Consider the following 23,769-nt stretch of genomic DNA (forward strand, 5'->3'; position numbering starts at 1 on the left):
CTGCAAGCCTGGAGCCTCGCATTGCAGTTCGTGTAAATTATAAAGGCTGTGAAGCAAACATTTCTGCTCACCGTGCTTAAAATAAGACTTCATGGAGCAGCTCTCAATCACTAAGCCACGAAATTGTTCCGCTATTCTCCTTCAATTAGTCTAGAATTAATAAAAACTACAAAAAAAATTATAAAAGTCATCCTTTATGCTCCTTGGTTTCGGTGACTGTTAGCTTCTATCATTTCCGACCAATATTGGTAAAACTGGGACGTATGGTATTCCTGTTTAGACCAAAAGAGAATCTTATCCCAGGCTTTCCGGGGCTTTTATAGTAGTGGTTTTGTTTGAAATGGGCAATCATTGTCCCATCTAACAGGGGTAGAAACCCCCAAAGATTCCACGGAATAATATCAGAGACACCAAAAGTGAGGTTTTTCATTTATTTCATAACTGAACAAGTGTATCTAAGCTTATAAGCGTGTAAAACGACGGATATTTATATCGAAATCCAGTTCATCGCTTTATTTGATTACTTTTTTCCATTTGTGTATGTTCTTCAGTGAATTCTCAATCCATCTCCTATACATAGAAATGCGAGTGAATATATTAGGAGCTACTCCAAACGCACGATGCTGGCCAAAGGACACAATTCCAAATAAAACTGACTTTGGTGCTCGGCCTCCCTGAACATAAGCCGTCAGACCGCTTCCCGAGTCTCCCTGCGTTGGAAAAAGGCGACGTTATAACAAGTCCTGTGACAATCTGGGAATTATTGACCTTTGCAAAGAAAAAATTCTGAATGGGAGTTCACGCCCAAGCTATGCAAGATAATCTTTTCACACTGAACAACACTCCTTCTGCATTGCACAAGCATGTCTAACTGCTGGTCTTCTGACACATTTATTTCTTATTTATTTATTCACAATTCCTGCAGCGCCCTGAAGGCATAATTTCAGGGTGGATAAAAACATACAGTTTTCAAAGGTACATCTTACAACATTAGACGTGGGCTCAACCTCTGGTACAAAAACAGTTATGTAAAATGAAAAGGATCCTCAATGTGAAATCACATCAGTCAAAGTAAGGAAATAGAGAAAGCGAAATATGAAGAGCGGGAAAGGGTATCCATGTACATAAATCACATCAGAGGTTAGACAACATTCCACAAAACAGCCTCGGACTAGCATTAGATTACAGAGTGAAGCAGCTTGTTCCATTTATTGATAGCATGTGGGACAAAAGAGCGTTTGTAGGCAGCAGTACGACACGTCATTTCACGTATCTTCCATTCGTGGTTGCATCTTCTTGATAAAAAAATGTGGTGGGAGCAAATAAGTTTTAGAGTTATTACCAGTTTTACTGCACTAAATCCGGTAGAGAAGTTGTAACTTAATTCGCAAACGGCGCTTGTCCAGTGAGTCCGAGTTCAACCCCTGCTTGATGCAGCTACTACGGACATTAAACGAATATTTGTTTGTGACAAATCGCGCTGCACGATTCTGTACACGTTCCAGCATAGTACCATGGGTCCCGATTGGAGGGTCCCAGACTGGAGAGTAGCATGACTCATTATCCTTCGCGCGTGTCACAATGAGTCCTAGAGATAGTGCCCGCAAAAAGTTTTATTTGCAAAAATTCTTATGTATGTCTAAATTACTCTGGCAAAGCCGCTGTATTGTTCAGATACGTCAGGGATATTTACATATATTCTACCAAAAACGGCATCACTAACCGGGGACCTGAAATATATTTGAGGGAGCCATTTTTGGAGGAGTGTTTGTACTCCGTTACACTTCCAGTCATTTTTGCTGCACGTATTCACTGCAGTGCCTTACCGGGACCAGTGTGAGTCTATTTTCCTGAAAGAGTTACGGGCAAAATGATTTTGGTTTTCTTTTTTATCTTGAAAGAGGCCCTATGGCCATAGTAATCAAAGATATTAACTTAACATAGCAATGTGCAGCGTTAATATTTAGTTGCAAGTGATTTTGCACCGGCCGTTGCGGCCTCGTTTTGCGCCAGCGCTGAAGTGCAACACGACGTCATGGTCAACCCGTCAAACTAGATTACAAAATTTCTAATAGCATCAGCTTCGTCAACAAGCCCTCGTCGTTCCTGTGAAACACTAGTCGGTTTGATGACACCGCGGAAATTTGTGCAAATGCACCTTGACACTTTTCGATGCAGATGGAAGTGTCGAACGGCTCTTCGGCAACTTTAAAAACATGAAATTACGTTCCACTAAACACCTGCAACTGAAACTTTCTAGAAGGCATATCCTTTAAGCCGCGAAACAAATCAAGTTGCTATTTTGTGAAGGAAACTTTCCGACTAAAGTAGTTATTCTGCTAGTGGGGAAGAGTTGTGAGGTAGTCCGTGACGCAGTGTAATGCCGCTTGCTCATTTTTTATCATGAAAATGCTTTACAAGACTCAGAAAAGAAGCCACCGATTGCAATTACATTTATTTCATCTTTTATGTAAACAGTCATCATCAGCCTGACTGCGCCCAGAACAGGAAAAAGACCTCTTTCATATATCTATAATTGACCATGTCGTGTTGTCCCAGTCAAGTAAACAGTAGGCAAGTCAGAAACGAAATTAAGTGAGTAGAATCGTGTAGACTAGCAGACAATCGTGCGCCAAGCAAATCACTTCAGCTGTCATCGTAGCAATAGGGCCACTAAGCACATAAAGGACAGATTGATGGTAACAAGGCTAAATGCAGAAAAAGAAAATGACCCACGGCGTCTAATAAACAAGCTCTCCTTTCTCTATTCTCACAGTGCAGTAGATAACTTTATCTGTCATTGCGGTCACTGCGAGCGGCTCAAATCGTTGTCCCCTACCTTGGTTGCGGTCATGTATTGTACTGTTATTTTGGTTAAAATAAATAAACAGTAATTAAACGAACTACTGCAGCATTTTTGAGCCCTGTTAAGAGAAACTGCTGTTAAATAGCTCGTCTGATGCGTTGCCTCTTGAAAAGCTCAAAAATACATGTCTTTGCGGTGCATGAAAAATTAATAGAACTGAAAGTGGCATTTTTTTGTGTGTGTAGTTTTCTTTCCCAATTTCTTATCAACCTTTCGTCTATAGTTCGGCATGACGTTCGACTGAGACCCGCGACATTGCGGGAGTAGAGTATTTAATGCGTAAGAACATAATTCCAGCAGTCTGGACGCGCGAGCTCAAAAGGAAGACTCATATTTTTTTTTATTCTAAGAAGCAAAATGCTGAATACGCGTAAACCACAAACACCCCTCTTTGTGAACTCACATGAGGATGTGTGTACGTACCTGAAATGCGGATCCACTTCGATGATTAGTGCAAAATATCAAATTCATCGGAGCCAAGGTACCGTTGGGCGTCCTCAAACGCTTCTCGCAGTCGTCTTTTTTCATCGCCTTCGTGACAAGGTACAAAGCTTGTTTGGTTCCCTTTCCTTCTGCATGTTGCATAAATAATTCAAGCCTTGTTATATCAGCCCTTCTTCGGCACACAGCATGTCGCATTTTGCTTTTTCTTATAACTCACAGAGAGCTATTGTTAACGTCGTGATATGTGCGTCCAGGAGTACCGTTTACGAATATATGCAAAATTTACTCTTTATAAAAAGAAATCCCATTTATTAGGCTTATATTCAATACCGGAGATTTCTAGTCGTGGATGCAGGTTTTGTGGGGAACAAAATATTTCATTTGAATATGCACATGTAAATAGAAATTATCTTCAGTTGTTCGTTGGCTGCAAGAAAGATTACAGAATGGCTGCCATTGAAGTTACCAAGAGAAAAAGCTAGCTGATTTGTGCAGAGCGACATCACTTGTTTGTACGTTGTCATGCCTTTGTGCAAATGTTTCTCCTGAACAGGGGCCTTGAACAGCATTTTTTTTTACTTTTTATTTTGCATGCAGCCGTAAGAATAGTGATTTTATTTGTCTCCTAATATTAGAAATGTTTACCTTTATTTATTCTTCTTCTTCGTTTAGAGAGTAACAGACTAACGCTTGGTATTTCGAAACGAAAAAGACGCTTTTCTGAGTTGACGTCATCCCTTTTTTCGAAAGATCAGTATAATAACTGGTGTTTCATTTTAATCGATACTGCTGCTTTTATTTATTTTATTTCTATTAATACATCTGGTCTTTTTGCTTTTTTATGTAGTTACGTTTCTGTGCGCGTAATAGAAAGTATATTCCTGGCATTCTTTCACTTCCCCGGATAAGGCTATGTCACTGTTTCTTGCTTAGAACCCAGAGATAAATGCCGTCCACGACTTTATTATATTTTCATGTCGTCTTCTGAATTTAACGCACTTATTATCCAATTAAGTGTTCTTATACAGTTGTTCTTTCGTGGCGGATGAAGTATTCCATTTTCAATAATCAGTCCTAAAAGAAGTCCTCAGACAAATATTCCTCTATAAAAATTATTTCTTAAAACAGAGAAAATTTCTTTACAATTTAGCCCCTTCACTTTATTTCATGACTAAAATCATCACAACTTTTCTCTGTTGTTTGGCCTTCGCGCTTCGTATTTAAAATTAGCCCTCCTACCATTATCGCATTAGCAACATCACAGAGACCGGTCCTGACTGACACAGCTTTTGTTTGAGGTCCTAGAGACAGAGGAAAGTCACGCCACCAAACTGAGGGTATGAATAAATAAGAATCAGTTTTCTGATTTTCCTTGCTAGGCATATCAAGATGGAGATAGTAGGACACATATAGGCTTCAGGAGTTGGGAACGTGCAATAAAAATTGTATCGCGCGAAGAGAGACTTAAGGCCGATTCAACTGCGTCTGCATACGGGCAGCTACACATAACCCCCCCCCCCCCAAAAAAAAAAAAAATTAAACAGTTTCAGGGCCAAGCACCTGGTGGCGTATGATGCCAAAATAGGCAAAAATGTTTTTTAAGATTACTGATTCCGACGAAAGCTTAGTTTCAAATGGAAAGAAAATAAAGCGCTGGCGAATTATTTCGCTGGTTCCTACTTCGTTAGCACAGAACAAGACACCAGCTCTCGACGTGTTAGCAACCGGCCAACTGAGGCGCCTGCCACTGCCAGTTTCAAAGAGCAGTTCACTTTATTTTTGCTCTTTTTACTGTACGCAACATTTCCGTTTGTAATGAAAACTTAGTTTTTATTTTAATTTAGGTCTTGTTATTCACAGCTTTCATTCAGATATTAACCATGAAACTTTGAATATTTTTAAAGCATGTAGCCTTGTTCCCAGTGCACAAGACTGAGAAGAGCTCTATCAGCACTTACCGTAGTTAGTGAAGCCGAATCCTGCTAAGAGCATTTTCTTTTCAGGTGTCTCCTCACTTTGACGCGGCAAGCACACTGGCCTCACAAAATTGTCAAACTTTGGCAAAGGTCTGGACAGCTGAGCAAGAAAACGAAGAAAGTTCGCAAAATACAATCTTTAGCAGTGCAATGCGGAGAGGCTGAGGTTCTTAACGGGTCTTATTTCTTTATCATAACACCACAGCATTTTAGTGAGAGAACAAATCTTAGCAAAGGAATCTACGCTCTTTCCATAAACTCCAAAATATAGGAAGAAAAACATATTGGGAGAAACACTGTTATTCTTTCCCAGTCTTTTATCATTTTCTAAAAAAAACCGATGACTAAATTGATACCATAAAAGAGAATTCTCAACCATCTTCTACGGCCTCGGTAGAACGTAAAACATGCATACCTATAACATTTACAACAAATTTGAAAGCTCTCCCTTTACTCGCACTTGGGATCATGAAAATGGATTTGGATACATGTTCCCTAATATTCTGCACCGTATTAAATAAATATTTGTATAACAACCATATGCGTAGGGATGGGTACCTTACGACCGCTGGTATCTATGAGAATACACGCATTATAAGAGAATTTTTGTATAAATAAGTTTCTCTTTTTTATCATTCGGAGTTTTACTGTAACTGTGCTCTGTTTGTAATATCCTTAGAAATTCACGCTAAACAAAATATTAGTTTTCTACACATTGTAATTGAAACCATTAAAACACATTCACACAGGCGCATAGCGGGGGCTTTGCCGCCGAACTTTTTTGTTCGTCACTGAGTCTTACGATATCAAGTTAGCCGACTGTTGCTCGCAATTTGGGACGCGCCACCAAAAATCTCTCCTTGTGAAAGAAATTTTGAAATTTCTTCCTTTTCCTCTGAAAGAAATTTGCGCTGTTTATCATAAAAAAAATATAGCCGGGAGAGTCAGCACTTCGGTGTCCTTTCGAGTGCTTCGAGCATGCCCTCACGGTGTCTGAGCGCCAACATAATGTGGTTTCTTCAGCCATAGAAGCATAGACAGAACTGCGCGAAAAGAGGTCGCAGCCATGCAGATGTGAAATGATCCTTTGGAAGCCAATATTGCTTGACTGCTGAAAAAAAAAACGGATGGGAAGTTCAGTGCCTGCGTCAGTACTCAAGCAAATTAACTAACCCTGCAAGTCGCCCAAAGTAAGAAATGCACTCTCATGACGGGTAGTACGTAGAGTAAATCGGCTTCAAATGCAACTCCGGCATTTTTTTTGCCATGAATGATTTCAACGCAATTATCACTGTCCATTCTTTGCATATTTCTGGTCCATTGTGCCAAGTTTCGCAGCGGTGTAGTGCTTTGTTGCAAATAAATCATCTAAAAGTTCCCATTTGTAGCCTCAATATGGGAGATTTTGGCGGGAATCACGTTAATGGGCGCCGCGTATAGCGCTCATTCGCGAAACGTGGCACCACGATCCTCATCCCAATTGTTTTTTTTTTTTTTTTTGCAGTGTGTCGCCTAAGGCTCGGGCAATGCGCCTGAGTCTGAGGCGCGACAGAATAACAAAAAAAAACAATTCAGATTTGGAGTGACATCCACTGTAGTTCTGAACTCCGGCCTTCAGTCACTTACGCTCGCGGACTGCATGCTAGCGGCAACAAATGGGCGCCATGAGCAAACTGAGCGTCGTATCTGCTGAGAAAGACATTTACGGCGCCATAGAAATACATGCAAATCTGGCGGAAAAGGCTCCAAAGCTGCATTATATTTTGTTTCGAAGTGCAGCCTATCATTTAAATAGAGTAAGGTTTAAAATTTGTAGTCTGTATTGAAATGAATCGACTCCGGTGCATAAAAACAAAAGTTTAAGTACAATTTAAGCAATTGCTAGCTGCGAACAGTCATAACTTGTAACCCGAGGCTACAGCTGTAACACAGGTTGAGATCCTGATTGGCAAGCCTTCTTAGCTGCGATGGAATTATTAGGTGATGTGTGTCTGAGGTACCGTTCTCTACGAGTCGGTGCACTGAGAATGCTTTGTACAAATGGGCAAACTCTTGGCTGTTATCAAAAGCACTAGTGCCAACTAAGACTTCCTGCCGACGACTTACCAATGACGCTTAAGCTATATACGCCGACAAAGAGGGTGGCCTGGACACATCGATCCCTGCTTAATGCAAGTGATAGCCTGAGGCGTGGGGTTACTCACCTTTAACAGGGCTATGTCGTATCCTTGAAACGGGTTTTCGTAGAGTCTGTGGACAACTCCTCGTTTTGCCAGAATGACTGGATTGCCAGAAAGATTTGTGCTGTTGTAGAACACATAAATCGTGCCCTTCGGATTGAAGGTGCTGGGAAAAAAGAATAATGTTAAACTTTTGCCGAGCATTTCCTGGTGCTACTGGCTTTTGCTGGTTTCAGTAGGATTAAGCAGGTAAAAGTGGATACTTCCAGCTGGGTGTCAGCTGGTAGCAGTTTTCAGTCGAAATACGACAAAGGCTCTCAGCAGATTTCCACCTTGTCGCCAAATATATGCTACAGAACCTTTCTCTGGCTCACAGGATGGCGCTTGTCAGCCACTTTAATTAGGTATAGAAGACCAGCAATGTTCCGACATCGTGAAAATTCTATTTGATGTTCTGATGCTGAAACCTGGCAAAACGATGATGATGCAGTTAAGCTGATAAAAAAGCTAGAACCTACTGGCTTAGCATGTAGCCTTGACACCATTGAGGCTCTTTCATTGCGTTTGACAGGATTCCGTCCAAGCCTGTCACCGCGAGACAGCGCGTTGAAACGATTAACAACATTCAGCATCACTGGGCTTTCAGCCTTTCAACACTCGACGGAAGTAACCGTTATCACAGCGGACTTCAAACCTCTGTATGGAATGTTTTTAGGACGTTGGAGTAAAACACAATCTCGAGGAATTCATACACTCTGATCTGCGGCCGTTCAATTCGAGTAAGTATCGAAAGCGCATGAGATCAGATTGGTAAGCACCGCGACTTATGTCCAAGGGCAATGTTCTTTCCCAATGCGTTTCAAAAAGCGCAAGATTGTTATCTGCTGACGGCCTTGAAAAAAAGTCGAAATCGACTCAATATTGCAAGACATGGCGAAGAGAAACAAGGTGTTCGTTAGGACATACATGACTAAAGCCAGCAGTGACAGAAACTACGAAGCATAGGGGATGCGTTTTTTTATTTCAGTTTGTGGTGTTCCTTATTTAGATTTTATATTATAGTTACTTTTTCGCTTAAAAATAATCGATAAGAAAGCAGAAGTGAAAACAAGGATATGAAGCCGGTGGGGTCCGAACTCACGACCACCCGATTTCACATCTGGCGGTCTACCAACTCAGCTAGGGGAGACTTCGCTAAAATTCTCTGCTTTCGGGGATATTTATTTGTAGTGCAACCGAACAATGAGAGAGTTCACCAACGCCATCTTCGTCCATAACGGTGAACGTAGTATGCCGTATATCACCGCGAGTGCCACGTAGGAGCGAGATTGAATGAAGGGCTGAAGCTGTGCGAGAACCTTTTATGTACCTTTCATTGCATAGGGTAGGAAGACATTTATGTTCTGTTCAGTGGAAATCAAGCACAAGCCAATCGCTCTGCTAGCTCGGCAGTCCGTTTTACCATAAAAGATTATTATCAATCTGTTGGGTTGTGTTTTTCCTGCTGAGACGTCGCCCTGTGTCCTGTTACAGGTAGCAATTTATGGAATGCGCAACTCATGATAAAGCATTAAAGCTGATAGAGACTCCGTAGACGCGATTCTGCTCATAATAAAGCATGGATATATAAAAAAGTTTGAATCGACTCAGCTTCGGTATTTAAGCTGATTTAGAACACATCTCTTTTGGTTTCCTTAATTACGTCGCGGAACGGTGGATCTTGCTCGCCTCACTCAAGTGGGGGCTACATAGATCTCTGAGGGACATCTCTTCAGCGAGTGGGAACCAGACAGTTAAGCGGAGGCTTCCGCCTTTTTATGATACTTCACTTAAGTACTGACAGTGGCTGTTTGCCTCTTGCAGGTGGTGCGCTTGGCTACGTACCCGTTTCAGGTACACGCCATTCTCTTCAATTATTTTTAATGCCCCGTTAAGGGGCAGCAACTCGGAGCAGACTTAACTCAAGGCTAATCGCACCTATACCGTACCATAAAATAAATGTTAACTCTACTTTCTCACCTGCGGAGCTTGCTGTATATGGCGCTAAAATAAACCATAATGGTCCCATTCGACTTCATAGGGGGATGACCTAGTACAAGTGCACAGTTTACGGAGATAGCCTAGTCATAATTGGGACAAAATTGGAACATAGCAATGTTTGTTGAGGAACCACTTACGCTGCAGAAATCCGCTTAGATGCTGCCAGTTGCTACATGTAACTGGTCGCTGTATATATTTTAGTGGTTCCGCGATTTGTCCTTTAAATATCGCTCAGGCAATATTATTAGGCTAACAAGATTTTAGACAGTGCTCCTCGTTTAAGGAAACGGCTGGAGGTACACGCGGCTGCAACCACCAGCAGTTCATCCTGCATAGAGTGCTGCTATGTTCTTTTATTTTATTTTATTTAACTCTACGCAACACAATCTATTCGATTCGAATCCATTTTTGCCACTCGCTCCGACTCATATGCAGTGCCATTAATATTCCCAAGGTAAGTCGCGAATTTAGTTCTTCAAAGCGCAAGCGACATAACGTGGCAGAATTACTATTTTCTGTTCCTACTGCAATCAACATTGTATGATAAAATCGGAAACATAAAGTTAGGGTCATGCCTTTACCACTTCATTATCAATGCCAGCGCTTGGGGTGAGCGAGGCGTGGCAGTTTAATACCTCTGTGCTTTGCGGTGTGCGTAAAAAAAAGAAAAGAATTGGTTTCGGGAAAAGAAAACGGCGCAGCAACTCGCTCACATCTCTTGTTGGACACCCGAACCGTGCCGTAAGGAAGGGATAGACGAGGAAGTGAAGGAAGGAAGAAAAAGGTTCCGTAGTGAAGGGCACCGGAATAATTTCGACCCCCTGAACAAATTTAACGTGCACTGACATCGCCCAGCACACGGGCAACTTTTGCGTTTCGCCTGCATCGAAACGGGATTCCGGGGTCGGCTTCGAACCAGGGTTCCTTTTGAAAAGACTATAATTGCAGGCAGTTCCTTTTTTTCAAAATTTGGCTGTGAAATATAAACAGTTAAACAGCTCATTGCTTGGGCTCCTGCAAGCTACTGCGGATGCTGCATTACGTGGTAAACAGTACCAATCAAGCAATGGTTTTTGTTCCTCATATTTATGATATTTTATTTTTGCTTGTGCAGATATTCCAATTTAGCTGCAGAAATATTTTAGAGGTGAATAGTTCATTGCTCTACCTCACTTTATATTGGAATATATGCTGACTGATGTATGTTCAGCAAATATCATACTAATAAACTGCGTAAACGAAAGTAAGATAAAAGAAGCAAAGCTTTTTTCTTTGTGTTACCTTCAAGCATGCTCCATTCGTTGTGGATTCCTTTGGTAAAATTATTTACATTGAAAATAAATTGATTCAATAATAAAACAATTCCAAACTGCCTAATTGAATGACTCGAAGTTGGTACCAGTTGGAAGCAAGTGGAGCCTTAATCCTGGTCATAGCTGCTACGAGCAGTGAGAACCTGTTGGATGCCTTAATCTGTTCAGCAGAATGGCGGGTTTTGTGTAAAAACTACATATCTGTATTCTTTGTTTTAGCTGAGTAGGAATTAGAGAATGTTTGCTTCCTCTTAATTTATCAAAATAGTGTTTTTTTCATTTTCTGTCAAAACTCCTGAGCACAGCCACTATATCAATGAAATTAAAACAAGAAATTGAGAAATTTTAAGCAAGGTAATATAACTTATGAGTAAAAGGTCCGGCCTCGTTTTTGTATTCATTAACGCGTATGCTCGGGCATCAAATGATTCGTTTTGCCTGAATCTGTGCAGCAACTCTACTGATACCTGCCTAAAAGCTAATGGTGGGAAAGCCTCCCTGCGCAAAGAAATTTGAAATAGGCAATACCAGTGACTTGTCTTGTTGTTGGGACACCATTCCGCAGGAGTAAAATATTCGTCATGTGAAATAGGACTATAAATGTAAACTCAGTTTTTACGAAATTGCTTTTTCCCAATCCCATCTTGCATCACATTCCAATTATGAAAAAAAAACGAGAATCAAGGCAAGAGATACTAAAATTTAACCCAGCTCCTTCACCAAATTTAGGACGGACATTTATTTAGGGAAGCTCGAGAAGTGGGAGCAGCAGCGAATGCAGCCTGAAGTCGGTTAATGTAAACACTGTTTCGCACTTAGCTATAGCAGTGCGGCTCGCGCGTACAATCGCAACTTTACAGATTGTTTTACGAGCCTTGAATGCCCTTCCCAGACAGCGGCAGCCTGTATAAATGGTCATCATAACCCTCGACAGAAATTTGGACACTGCGGAAGAAAGGACTCTCACATATCTCTCCAAGTAAGGCCTTGTTCGGCGCGAGCAGTAGCCATCTTATCCAGCTAACTTCTTTATCTCATCCACTCATGTGATTCTTTTCTCCCCTTTTCTATGTTTGTCTTTTATAAGAATCCGCCCCACCACGCCTTGGAAGCCTCCGTTATCCTCGCTCGCGTCTCATGCCCTGCCCATGCCGACTTAGTGATACCAGGCAGTGCAACATCAAATAACAATTGCTCTCTGATGCACTCTGCTCTATTCCAGCACTTTAAACGTGCATTAAAAAATTATTTTCTGGATTCAACTTGGGTGGCTATAACCTACGTTAGACTGCTATAGTCGTCATATCGCGTGCGTCATATGAAGAATATTGTCAAGATACATCTTTTGTACGCTTTCCTCTTGAAGTGTACTTTAAAGCTGCTAGTTAAAATATAAAAATTCCTGAAATTGCAATTGGCCGCGAACTTTTTCTCTGTTCGGTACCACCAGTGTTCGTCGATACATGATCGCATGCTAGTGATTTCGAAGCAGTTTGGGAGGCACATTGCTGATCATAAAAGAAATGGTACCACAATCCTTAGGAATTTTTATCTGTATAGGAGACTTCTAACATCATGAAAGTAGAGACCGGAATCTGTGAATTTACAGCTGAATTTTGCATTCTTTAGGGAATGCGTGTACAATGAACGCTAAAAACTAACACAATCACGTGAAATAAATTGAACAACTGAATTGAAGCTATATCTCATCTGCAACTAAATCTCATCGAAATTGTGCAAGAAGACACGAAGTGCAGCCTAAGCATCTAAAGGTGCATCCTCGTCAAATGTTGAGAGCGAAGGTGGGTCTTGTTCGCACTGAAATGATTTAGACGTAATCAATAATGCTGTGAGGACTTGAAAGTGACAAGCCAGGAATCATTGTGTTTCAGATAGCAATGATAAAAACACGAGGCGTTTTCCCCTTTTTTTGGTACTTCTATAAGCCAAGGTAGCCACAATGAACATTGAAGGCTCTTCGGTATGATGCCTTTTCTAACTTTGAACATTATCCTTTTCAATACGGACTGTTCAGATGAAAAAGCCTTCACTCTATCTTGCATTTCTGCCTCCTGTTAAGTTGGTGATTATACTCCGCAAGGAACAGCCACGAGCAGTTTCTTTCGTCATTTTTTCAATGTTGTTTTTGTTGCCATGTGGTTTAGGAGCTGAGTGTGTGAAATTCAATGGCTTCCGTGGCGCCAATATCGTCTACTTACTTGCAGAAGTAAATCGTGACAGCATATCCACCAAGAGATTTTGCTACCCTGAAACGTTCTGCGGCGTATAGCCCCGCGCGAGAAGTCTTAAAAAATACAACTGTAAGATTAAGAACATGCTATAAATTTCTTTACAGGTGAATGATTTATATTTTTGTGTGGTCGGTGTCCATACACAAACCGAGGAAACTTCTATGAGGCCAGAAAAAAGCCTAATGCTAAATTTTCAATGTGTAGGTAAAATGTGGGACAGTGTCAGCACGCGGGATGCACATGCCACTGCTCGGCAGTGAAAACTGTGACTCTGCAAAAAGGGCCGCGCCAACGCCCTCTTTGGATGCATCGTAAATTATTTTCAGTTATTGTATGTCTAATTTTGGGGAGCACGCAGCACCTGCGTACTCACGACAAAAAACCGGTGTTTAAAAGATGTCTAACGGTAGAGAAAAGTAATGCTATCTATCGCAAGAGGTACCAAATTGAATATTTTTTATGTTCTATCGCCGAGCATTGCCTGATGAAATCAAAAATGGCGGCCACGCAGCCAAGTTAGCAAGCGCCGATAAATTTCGCTTGAACGTCTGCACGCCTGGAAAGTTGGCAGTGTTGTCTTTGTGTTTGGTCGTCGATGCTTCATGGGACCATGCATACCCTAAGTCGGCTATTTTTATTTTTACCAAAGTAAAGGGCTCACCCAATTATTAGGAACGTCTGTTTTGATGATGCCAGCTCTCTCCATCCTCTAAATCTCGTTGTAAAAGCGTTGGTGCGAGGACAGGGGCAGCCCCCATGCTAGCTAGCCGACAAAGACAGCGGCAGGCTGCAGTAGCAAACTAAAGAGTGCCGCCACCGGCAGACCTACTACCAGTTCTTCCTATGGAGCGGTTGGAGGCTATAATGTCCAGCTTAGACCCGCTGACGCAAATCCGGGCCACTGAGTCGGCTCACAAGGTCGCCGAAAGCTATAGGCTAGAAGACATCTAGTATAGTGCCCAATAGGGTTCAGGGCTGACAATAAACGTCTCCCAATCCAAATCCTACAGGTGCTTTAAATACTCCGAAGACGTGCATCAAATTCATGATTTCTGAGGCAATCAGGGGAAGTGAGGATAGTGGTCAGTGCGCCCTGCGCAAACACAAAGCTTCACTTGCGTCAAGTCCCATGTTGCGTGACGACCATATTGTACAAGACAGAATTGTTTGAAGAGGCGACATTCCCAACAGTTATTTTTTTTACAGTAGTTCCGAAGTTGGTGACGACGCCATCATTGTTTGCTCACAGCATGGAGCTCATTCACCTCAGATCATAAGTTTGTAGCTTGCAGTATACTGAAAAACGGAATAACGGTTCAGAACGCTCAGCTTGGGCTTGAACAGTGCTGTCCCCACCGTTTCAACTTTTAATGCCGGTGTCCACAACATGAAATTCATCGTTCAAGTCAAGTTTGCTGACTTTAGTGACGACAGCCTTGTCTGTGCAACAAATCACCAAATGACTAAGCTTTCAGCGGCCGGAGGATCTTTTCCATAGGCCAGTTACTGGCTCTGTTCGTACATTGGGCTGAATTTTTGCAGCAAGACGAATTTCTGTCGACGGCAGAGTACTGTGCCGCGGCGCCATGGTGGCACACAGTGACAGATGGTGTCTGGGCTGACAGCCGTCTACATCCAGATAAGTTTTCGTTTTGTGCCACTGGTTCCACTACTCTGCATATTTCTTCTGCCATTACCACTTTTAGGCCATTGCCTCGAAGCATTTTCCACGCAGCTTGGAAACATTCGTCCGAAAGACTACCTAATCACTGATTAGCGATTTGTGCACTGCATTTAGTTTACATTACGTTGTTGGTTCCTTCATTTTTCCAATATACGTTTGAAACTGCTCTATATCTCCCTGTTTCCTCGCGCCAAAAATGTAGCGTTCCTGCACTTCATTGCTTCCGTCACCACAACAGGCGTCAAACTTCTTGACCAGGGTGTCGGCATCTCCTTTGCATACATTTTTCACATAGTACAACGTTTTGAAGGCGTTGAGGTCTTCAACAAGGTCTTCAAGCGGCAACGCTCAACCAGAGCGCAGATTATGCTTCACCCCTTCCTGGATGCTTCGATGTCGTTCCTTTAGGTTAATTTCCCGTTCCTCCTTGAACGGTTTCAATTCCTGTGATAATTATCCCGAGAACTGCATAGGTTTAATTTCTATAACTTCAGCAAGTTCATTGTCATCTTGTTTAAGTCCTGCACAACTTGCCGCTTCTAACCTCATATATTAGACTTCAACAATGGCATTCAACCGAGTAATGACCGGAACAGGATCGCATGTTTTTGTTGGGCATCGTGATTGCAAGTTCGTGATGGAGCAGCCCAGCCATTTCGTATGTCGGCTACACGGTCGCTCAGCTAGCACTTCAGCCCGATGCACTCAACAAACAGCAGTGTTCGTATTAAGGAATGTTTTTGGTTCAGTTCAAGCTACTGAAGTAATTTAGCTGCCACCCCAAAGTGAAAATCCTGGAGCCGATGAACCAGCCGGATCATGTTTGGGCTCATAACAACAACTCAGGCTCCTATGCACCACACTTAAACAAAGCGTCTTATCTTTGACGATCGTCCGCGCGCAGTCGAAGGGGTCTGATGCTAGCAGGAGCAAGATTGGTAGGGTTTTCACTCAGTTAAACCGAGAAGACGTGCGAAAGCTTGTGTTTAGCCTGTGTCATGGCTTTCTTTGCTGAGTCGTCGGGAAGTATGACGACGATATCAGACTCGGGTTAAGCTCTTATTGAGGTTTAGAAGACCTGATCTGGTTGCGCCACAGATAGAAGTTGATGAAGACAACGGTTTGCAATGCACAGGGCGCGAGTGTTTCCGTTTGCACAAGGTGTGATCGGCTGCGGCGATATCATAGTGCTGTTGTTCAGAGGCCAGCGTATCTTATCAGCTCGCACCATCGCAGGTTCAAGTCCCAGTTACGGCAATACATATTCTAATTATTTATATATTCCAGGTAAAACTCAAAGATTCAAGGATGGCCTGGCTATCAGCTTCAGTAGTGAAGTAGAGCTTTTGCTTTAAAAAGGCGCTGGCGTGCTTTGACTAGCTTTGTGTGGGGGTTACGGTGGTGAGGTATGGTTTCCCTAACACCCGACGCATTTTCCAGTACACATAAAGGAGTTACGGCAATCAGCACCGAATATACAGCATTAAAGGCTGAATTATTTGTTTGTGCTGTTCAAACATTCGACTCCACTAAGGTGGACTCCAGCTGCATGTACGCTCCTATTTGGGTGAAAGGCGCAAGCTTCCGTTTCAAGCTCAAATTCATTAAGTACTAATTAGGGCAACGTGTTTATCTACAGTGGGTCCTTAGCAACTTTTGTCAAGAATTTGGTTTTTGATTTCTTGCTGTCCCTGCTCCTTTCTTAGTCACTGATAAGCTCGACACAAATATACCCTCTCTCCTTTTCCTTTATGAGGAGTCTTAAATTGTGTAAATAATTAATTGTAACCAGGGGCCACTGTGTCATCAGAGTATGATTTGTTTTCGGGACTATGTACTTCATTCGTGGCTCAGAAAATTGTGTGCTTTCACCAGAAATGAACAACATATCTTAAACGCCGAAATTCAACGCAATTATTGTATTAATGTCACTTTGGCGATCCTACATTTGATTTTCAAATGCTCCTGTTCAGCTGACACATTTGAGGCGTTTTTCTAAACACAAGGAAGAATTCCATGACTTACCTATTCTTTACGCAGTGAGCCGCTGTCACAATTACATTCCTTGTTATAATACTTCCGCCGCAAAAAATTCCACCTCCATGCGATGAATGCCTTACAATCCGCACCTAATGATCCGAAGACGCCAACTTAGTTATATACTACAATCATAGCGATAAAGATTGGAGAGTTTCTAACGTTTACTGTCACAACCGTGTTTCGCAACAAACAAAATGTGCCAGTGTATTCATTTTTTTACGAATACTTCGAGCATATGTACCGGTTTCCCATTACCTTCCGGAGAGATTTTCTTACAATCATGATACCAAGAAAGAAATTTCAGTCATCATAACAAGAAAGCTATGATAGCCGCCTTGGACTGCTTAAAAATAGTGCAGTTCACTATGAATTTTTGCAGTTTGTTTTTTTACTGTGCGCGGCCACCACAGAGAACTTCATGTGCACTTTCAAAACAGTGCAGGGCGGAGCAGATGAGTCCAACAATGGCGAAAGAACTACAGATAAGCACCTCGTTTCATCTATAAATTTCACATAACACGCGTAGCATTAAGCGCAGAGAAGAAAGCAGAATGGCTAAGGAAACAAACCTGAGGTAACGCTGTCTTAGTCTAAACGAAGGAGGCGAAATGTTCATAGGCAGTGAAAGTGGCGCAAAGGCAAGGAAACGGATGGTTCTCTAAAATAACGATGTATTCCAGGAGAAAAAAAGCGTTGAGAGGGCTTCAGACAAACGTGGCCGGATGAAGTTAGGATATTGGCGGGGATAAGATTGCCGCAGTAAGCTTAGGAAAGGGACATTTTAAGGTGCATAAGAGAAGCCTTTGTCCTGTATTGGAATAGTTTTGCTGCTGCTGCTGCTGCTGATGATGATGATGATGGCGATTATTCCTGTGCAATCTCCGATCCGCCGATGGCATTTGCCTACCAAGTAGCTCTAGCGGTTAATTTGAGAGCATGAGCAGGGTTTCAAGCGAACAAAGCAGGAGAGTGCGCAAAAGAAGAATTGTGAGTGCACTTAATCTTGAACACTCTAGAAATGCAACAACACCTAACTACAAACAAAGAAGTGCCAGAAGCACTCAATAAATAAATCTACCTAAGGGACGTAGCGAACGCATAGCCGAAGAGATAGATTGAAACAGCTGAGTGGCCGACAATGCTATATCGTAGTTTTGGAGGTCCTCTGATAACACGCATGCCATTTTAAAGGTATTCCTTAAGAAAAAGTATACGATTAATGTTTGCTTCAGCACTCAGGTAAAGGTTGAAAATTTGATGACTTATGTTAAAAATAAAAAAAACGAAATGAGGTGAACTATGTGAGGCATGAAAATAAAATGAAAAAATACATTGTAAAGATCCTTACATCTACAAAATAAAATGAAGATATATGATATTCTAGCTGTAAACAGATAATAATAAGGCAGCAAAAGCATCGCGTAGAAAATTTATGATAACTTGCTCCGAATCAGATCATTGTCCTAACTGCCCCGATATCAGGACACACAGAAAACAATCTCTACAGTGCCAGCGTCAGTTAAAACGGAAACAGCACATTCCCAGCGGGAGTAACAAAACGAGAACTTCAACGGCTGAGAGCAAGCTCAAGCGCACTTGACCACTTCTGTGTCGTGAAAGCGTCCACGTGTAATATTTATTTCAGCCTGTGTTTCATCTCCAGCAGGTATTATTTCTGTAGTACTGTTTCCTTTGTGTTGTTATGCTGTTCGCTGTTATTGCTAGTCTGACACCACTTAAAACTGACGGTGCGTGGTGGCGGTAAATTTTTTCTACAGGTAATGCTTTGCCGCCTCATTCCGGAGAGCGCATGCGCTGTTGCGGTGCAAGCCATTCTCTTAAGTAGACCATGACACATCCTAAAGAATGGTTATATACCTTTCCTTTCTTTGAAAATATTAAAGTCCTGCACAAGGTTTCAGGTACTAAGCACTGCTACATGTTAGCGCTTCACCTTGAGTGCACAAAAGATTTGACCGCTCAAAATCTGTATCCTATACCAAAGGTACAATTATGCTTTGCCATACTACTAATCATTCTGTGTTTACACACTGCATGAAACGCCTATATAAATCTCAACACTCAGCATACCTCCACAAAATTTGTTTTGTCACTACATCATACACCATTGAGATTATTCTCGCAACTTTTTCTCACCAGCCAGGGCACTTGAGTCTTTGCAACAGTGCTGCCGTTGATGATTCTTGGCACAGGTTGGGAAATTCCACAATCTGTATTGACCAAACATTCACTGTAGCACAAGATACTGACATATATACAGGCGGTCGTCGTGAAAAGAATCAAATTACTGACCTGGCCTATTGATCTTGTCCTCTTGAGCCTGTAGTTTGAAATCAAGCGAATGATTAAACACTGTCAATAGATCAGAGATTTGTACGCGCAAGACCACATGCCCAGCTTCGTGATGTAATCCAAGTTAAAGGCGCAGTGCTTGTGGCACTACTCTTCGGTCACCTGCGGAAGATGGTTGGTATGAAAGCCACCGCCTGCTACCCACCAGTAAAAATAGGTACAAGCGTCCCCCGGCTTGGCGTCCGGCTACCTCTGGGATGTTCGGCTTGGGAGAGGCTCCGCAAACCCCGCTGCACACTACGAAGGCATAACCAGATTCGAACACTCAGCCTGGAACGGTGGTTTATGATTCAGATGAGAGATTCAGTTGAACGTCAGGTTTCGCCAGTTCGATATAGTTTAACTGAGCTCGCTCTATGAGAGTTCAGCAATTGAGGATGAGTCTCTCTTCGAAGAGAGTTCGGCACGCTGCGCCGTACGGATGCATCCTCTAACAAATGCAATTTTTTTTTTCAAAGTGGTACCTAAACGTAACTTTGTACCCGTGCTTCAGTTTTCCGCCAAACCAAAAATAATGCTTTAGGTGAGGTCTACTCGCCTTCAGTCGGAGAGCAAGTGCCACAATTCACACGACAAACTGGACTCGTAAGAAGCCGTCAATGATAATCAAATTATGACTTGCCTGGCTGATACAATTTAGAGACGGAGGTAAATGCGTTCTAATAACATCGTTTTTGCTAACAATGCTGTACAGCTAGTTCATGCTATGCGGCTACGCTTGTTTAGATGGTAATGAGAAATTACTGCATTGACATAATCGGTGCTTGTCTGAAACTAATCAATATCTAGCGGTTGCTTGGTCTAGAATGATTGATACGTTGTTTTTTGCTACAACATCCGCAATCTTCGAGCCGCTGCTGTGTTGCGAATTTGTGATATTCTAGTTATTTATTTATGACAAGGAAGATGAATTTTCTGGCGCCAGGGCAGCTTTCGCCAAAGAGCGCCATGACGCAAGGTAGTTTCATTTCACAAGGCGGTGTCAAAGACCCATTTCCTAAGCATTTCACTCTAATAAGCCGAGCACCACGCAGGAGAAAGCTTGTACCCACTGTATCACCGGTGGGTACCCGGTGGCACTGGGGATCGAACCCCACACCTCCCGCATTAGAGGCGGTTGCTCAAACCACTAGGCCACCGTTGCGGTTCGTTGGTTATTTATTGAGTTATAGTACGCAGCAGGCACTAAGTACAACCATGACCGGCATAAAATTTAAAGAGATAAAAATAGGTAACGCTGCACAATATGGTCGAACAGCAGTAGTTCCTACGTTTCACAAAACAATGGTATTCTTTGTAATTCCATTCTTTCATTTTTGTTGAAAAGTCTAAAAATGTTAAAATAACAAATTATTTGTTTAAATAAGTTGTGCTATCATTGAAAAGCTGTTTCTGAAAAAGAGCTGAAATTTACATTCGACTGAAGTTTATTCTAAACGTTTCTTTATGTTGGTTGTAAGAATACCTACAATTAAAATCCACTTTCAAAAATTATATAAAGCGCACTTAGGCCAACAGACTAGGGAGACCAAACAACACAAGCGCTTACTCAATTAAATTCCACGCTAGCACTTCCGCATTCCTACAGCAAAAGGCTATCTCAAGGTAGTTGCCAGTGTCAGCGTAAGCTGCGTAGGACAGTCTGTCAATAATGAGTAAATCGTTTAATATGGCGCTGTATAGCTTTCGTTTGTATCCACATGGCCGCGCTTCCAGAGCTGGTAATTGGTAATTTATGATTTGCTGAAAATTTTCTTTATCTTATCAAATTCGCCTTAAACCATTGGACTTGCATTGTTCCTTTTAAGAAGCTTTATTGCTTACCTTTGTAATTGTTTGGCTGCGATTTGGTGGATGCCAATTAGTAATTACTCAATTACTCAAATTGGTGCTTCACAGCAATAATACCACCTCTTCCAATTTCTGTTCTGGTAGGGTAGGTAACCTGGTTTATTTAATACACCCAAAGTTTGCATTCGATCCTCTGAAGCGAAGCGGTCATATACTCAATGCTGCAGCTTCTTTCCATTCCGTTGATAAATGCGAGTCTGTAGCACCCCAAATTACGTTTCTCATGTCTTCCTCTTAATCTGAACGCAGTACCAGCTGAAGCATCTCCCTAAAACTTTTCTTTTCGCTAACGCTGTCCTGGTACAGCGAGATGAAAGCACTAGTTTTGCTGACAATATACTTGGACGGCGATGATATGTACAAGAACTGTTTCAAAGCAGGGTGTGCGTGCAAACCTATGCACAGGTGCTTATTGCACGATCTATCAATCCTGCGCTGGACTGCACCTGCAGTTCCGGAAAAATTGGTATTTGTGCATCCATATAGCGGATTTATATGTGCAGTATTCTGCCAACGTGAAATTTAATTACTGATGGGATTTGGGTAAGTTAGCTATGATTGAAGATTTAGCAGCCAAGAATAATAAACATGGGATGTCTTCGCGTCCTCTCAAAACATCCCTGAATTTCCTGTTACTTCTGGTTGTATTTATTTTTCTCATCTCTAATTTCTTTTTATTTAATTTTGCTTTTATGACGAAGACATCAAGCAGAGCGAACAAAATGTAAAGTCGTTCTTGAGGATAACTAAAGGAAACAACTTTAAACACCCCAAACCTCTCCCCATATTATTGAAGAAATGTCCGGCAGCCTAACCAAGCGTTCAACTCCTGTAACGCCAAGTGCCCACACTGTGACGTGGACTGATAAGATCGCAGTATTTGGCATATTTTTGCCCAGAGTGCTTGATTATAAAATGAGAGAGGTTAGTGAGGCTTATGCATTAAGAAAAATCATTGGGTGAACTATTTGTTATACGTCCGCCTCTTGCTACATGGAGGCGAATCTGCCGCACTTGCGCAGCTATCAAGCTCATTATAGATTTTTATGGCACAAGGGCATCTGTGGCCAAAGAGGCAATGGCACAAGGTATTTTCGACTTCTCAAGTTGGGGGCAAAGACCCATTTCCCAAAAATTTCACCCTAAAGGCACCAAGCTCCAGACCAGGGGAAAGCTTGTACCCATTCTATCACCGGTGGCTACCCGGCGGTACTGGGGATCGAACTCCGCACCTCTCGCATGCGAAGCGGATGCTCAAGCGTTTGGCCACCGCTGCGGTTGGCTATAAAACGGAGTACGGGAAAACCCTTAACCGCAGCTGCATATTATATGTTCTTACATTTAATTTTCAATCAACGACATACTAGAATGCGTTTTCTTACCTTAATAGGTGACCATAATAAAGCGAGATGCGGAGTAAGAAATAAGATCTTGCACAGCACTCTCGACAAAGGCGACATAGCTTTTCTCCTAGACGTTGGTAGCGCAGTCTAAAACCTATTTTAGGTCCAGAGACAATCTGCTTGTAAAGCAACAGACGTATAGGAGAATCCATCGAACAATATTGCAGGCAGAGCTCGTATTTCAAGTTACCGACGGAGGCCTATAATTGTTTGCGAAATGGATTTCTTTATGGCTGTGTGCTGTGCCGTAAATTCGTGAACCCTTGTCTTACTCGTTATGTTCCCCTTAATCAACTAGCGTTCGAGAAAACTAAAAGCACCAAATAACTCTTTGCCCGGCTCTTATTCACAAATGAGATGCAGAGTGTTCATGCTGGAACCAGCAGATGCATACATCACATGTCAGCACCTGTTGCAAGCTATATATTCTATGACGGTCAAAATCGCTGAATGAAAGCCGGAAGAATCTAAACGCATTGATATAACTGATGCCTTTGTTAGACACATGTTCAGTTAACCATGGCAACCATTCGGTTTCTCGTTTTCACGCCATGATGACCTTCGTTAAAGTAAGGGTAATTGTGCACTAGTTTTTGACGACAATTAAGCACAAAATACTAGTTAAAAGACTATAAGCTCTTTCCGAACTTGTTACCTCAGGTTAATTGAATAAAAGGTAATTTTAATATTCACTTTTGCTTGTAAACTGCAATAGATACGTCCGCGCGTTTTTTTGAGCTGATCTAAACAGCTAGGCGGGCACTCTACGCCTCATATGGATCAATATTTAGTCAAATTTAACTTGAAAGATAATTTTATTTTTCATATCAGGGGGAAAGTTATATCTTGAAATCAATAGCCGTCAACATCGAAGGTGAGTCCAGTTTTTCTATTTTTTGGTTAGTCAATGTGGTTCGAAATATTAAACGTCGCAAATATACATTGGAAAGAATAACGAATTTTCTTTCTGTCATTACTTAATTATGCTTATGCCGTCATCCGACTCTGTAGAACATAAACATAAAATTTCTAATGTTTTTATTATCCATCATTACGGTGTTAGAACAACTAACTTTACGGTAATATTGTCTCTTTAGTGTTGATTTACAAAGGAGCGCCTGGAAAAATATGTCCTATTGCAACTGTCAGTTACCGTGGGGAAGATATGCGCCTTCAACCTCGATTGTGCGGTCTACGCCTTAATTCCATGACGACCGTATTAATGCATCTTGACCGCTTAGGAGAGACGGTAGCTGGGCGATCCCTTCTCCAGCAGCTCTGCAAGAGATATGAGTCGAAGGCTTACTTGGCACTCAATACTCTTAGTTATTGAGGCATTAATGTCCG

General features: G+C 41.9%; 1 protein-coding gene across 1 annotated transcript; it reads right to left on the bottom strand.

Annotated features, from left to right (window-relative positions):
• Nucleotides 1-473: 473 nt before the first annotated feature.
• Nucleotides 474-22,526, bottom strand: LOC144104669 (transmembrane protease serine 3-like). Its single transcript, XM_077637808.1, has 8 exons — nucleotides 22,402-22,526; nucleotides 19,109-19,136; nucleotides 18,953-19,026; nucleotides 16,781-16,884; nucleotides 7,491-7,632; nucleotides 5,269-5,386; nucleotides 3,290-3,438; nucleotides 474-710 (listed from the first exon to the last, which is right to left on the bottom strand). Exons 1-8 carry the CDS (start codon nucleotides 22,477-22,479, stop codon nucleotides 513-515), a joined length of 891 nt encoding a protein of 296 aa, XP_077493934.1. The 5' UTR covers nucleotides 22,480-22,526; the 3' UTR covers nucleotides 474-512.
• Nucleotides 22,527-23,769: the final 1,243 nt, after the last annotated feature.

The sequence above is a fragment of the Amblyomma americanum genome, chromosome 9, assembly GCF_052857255.1.
Source record: "Amblyomma americanum isolate KBUSLIRL-KWMA chromosome 9, ASM5285725v1, whole genome shotgun sequence".
Taxonomy (NCBI): domain Eukaryota; kingdom Metazoa; phylum Arthropoda; class Arachnida; order Ixodida; family Ixodidae; genus Amblyomma; species Amblyomma americanum.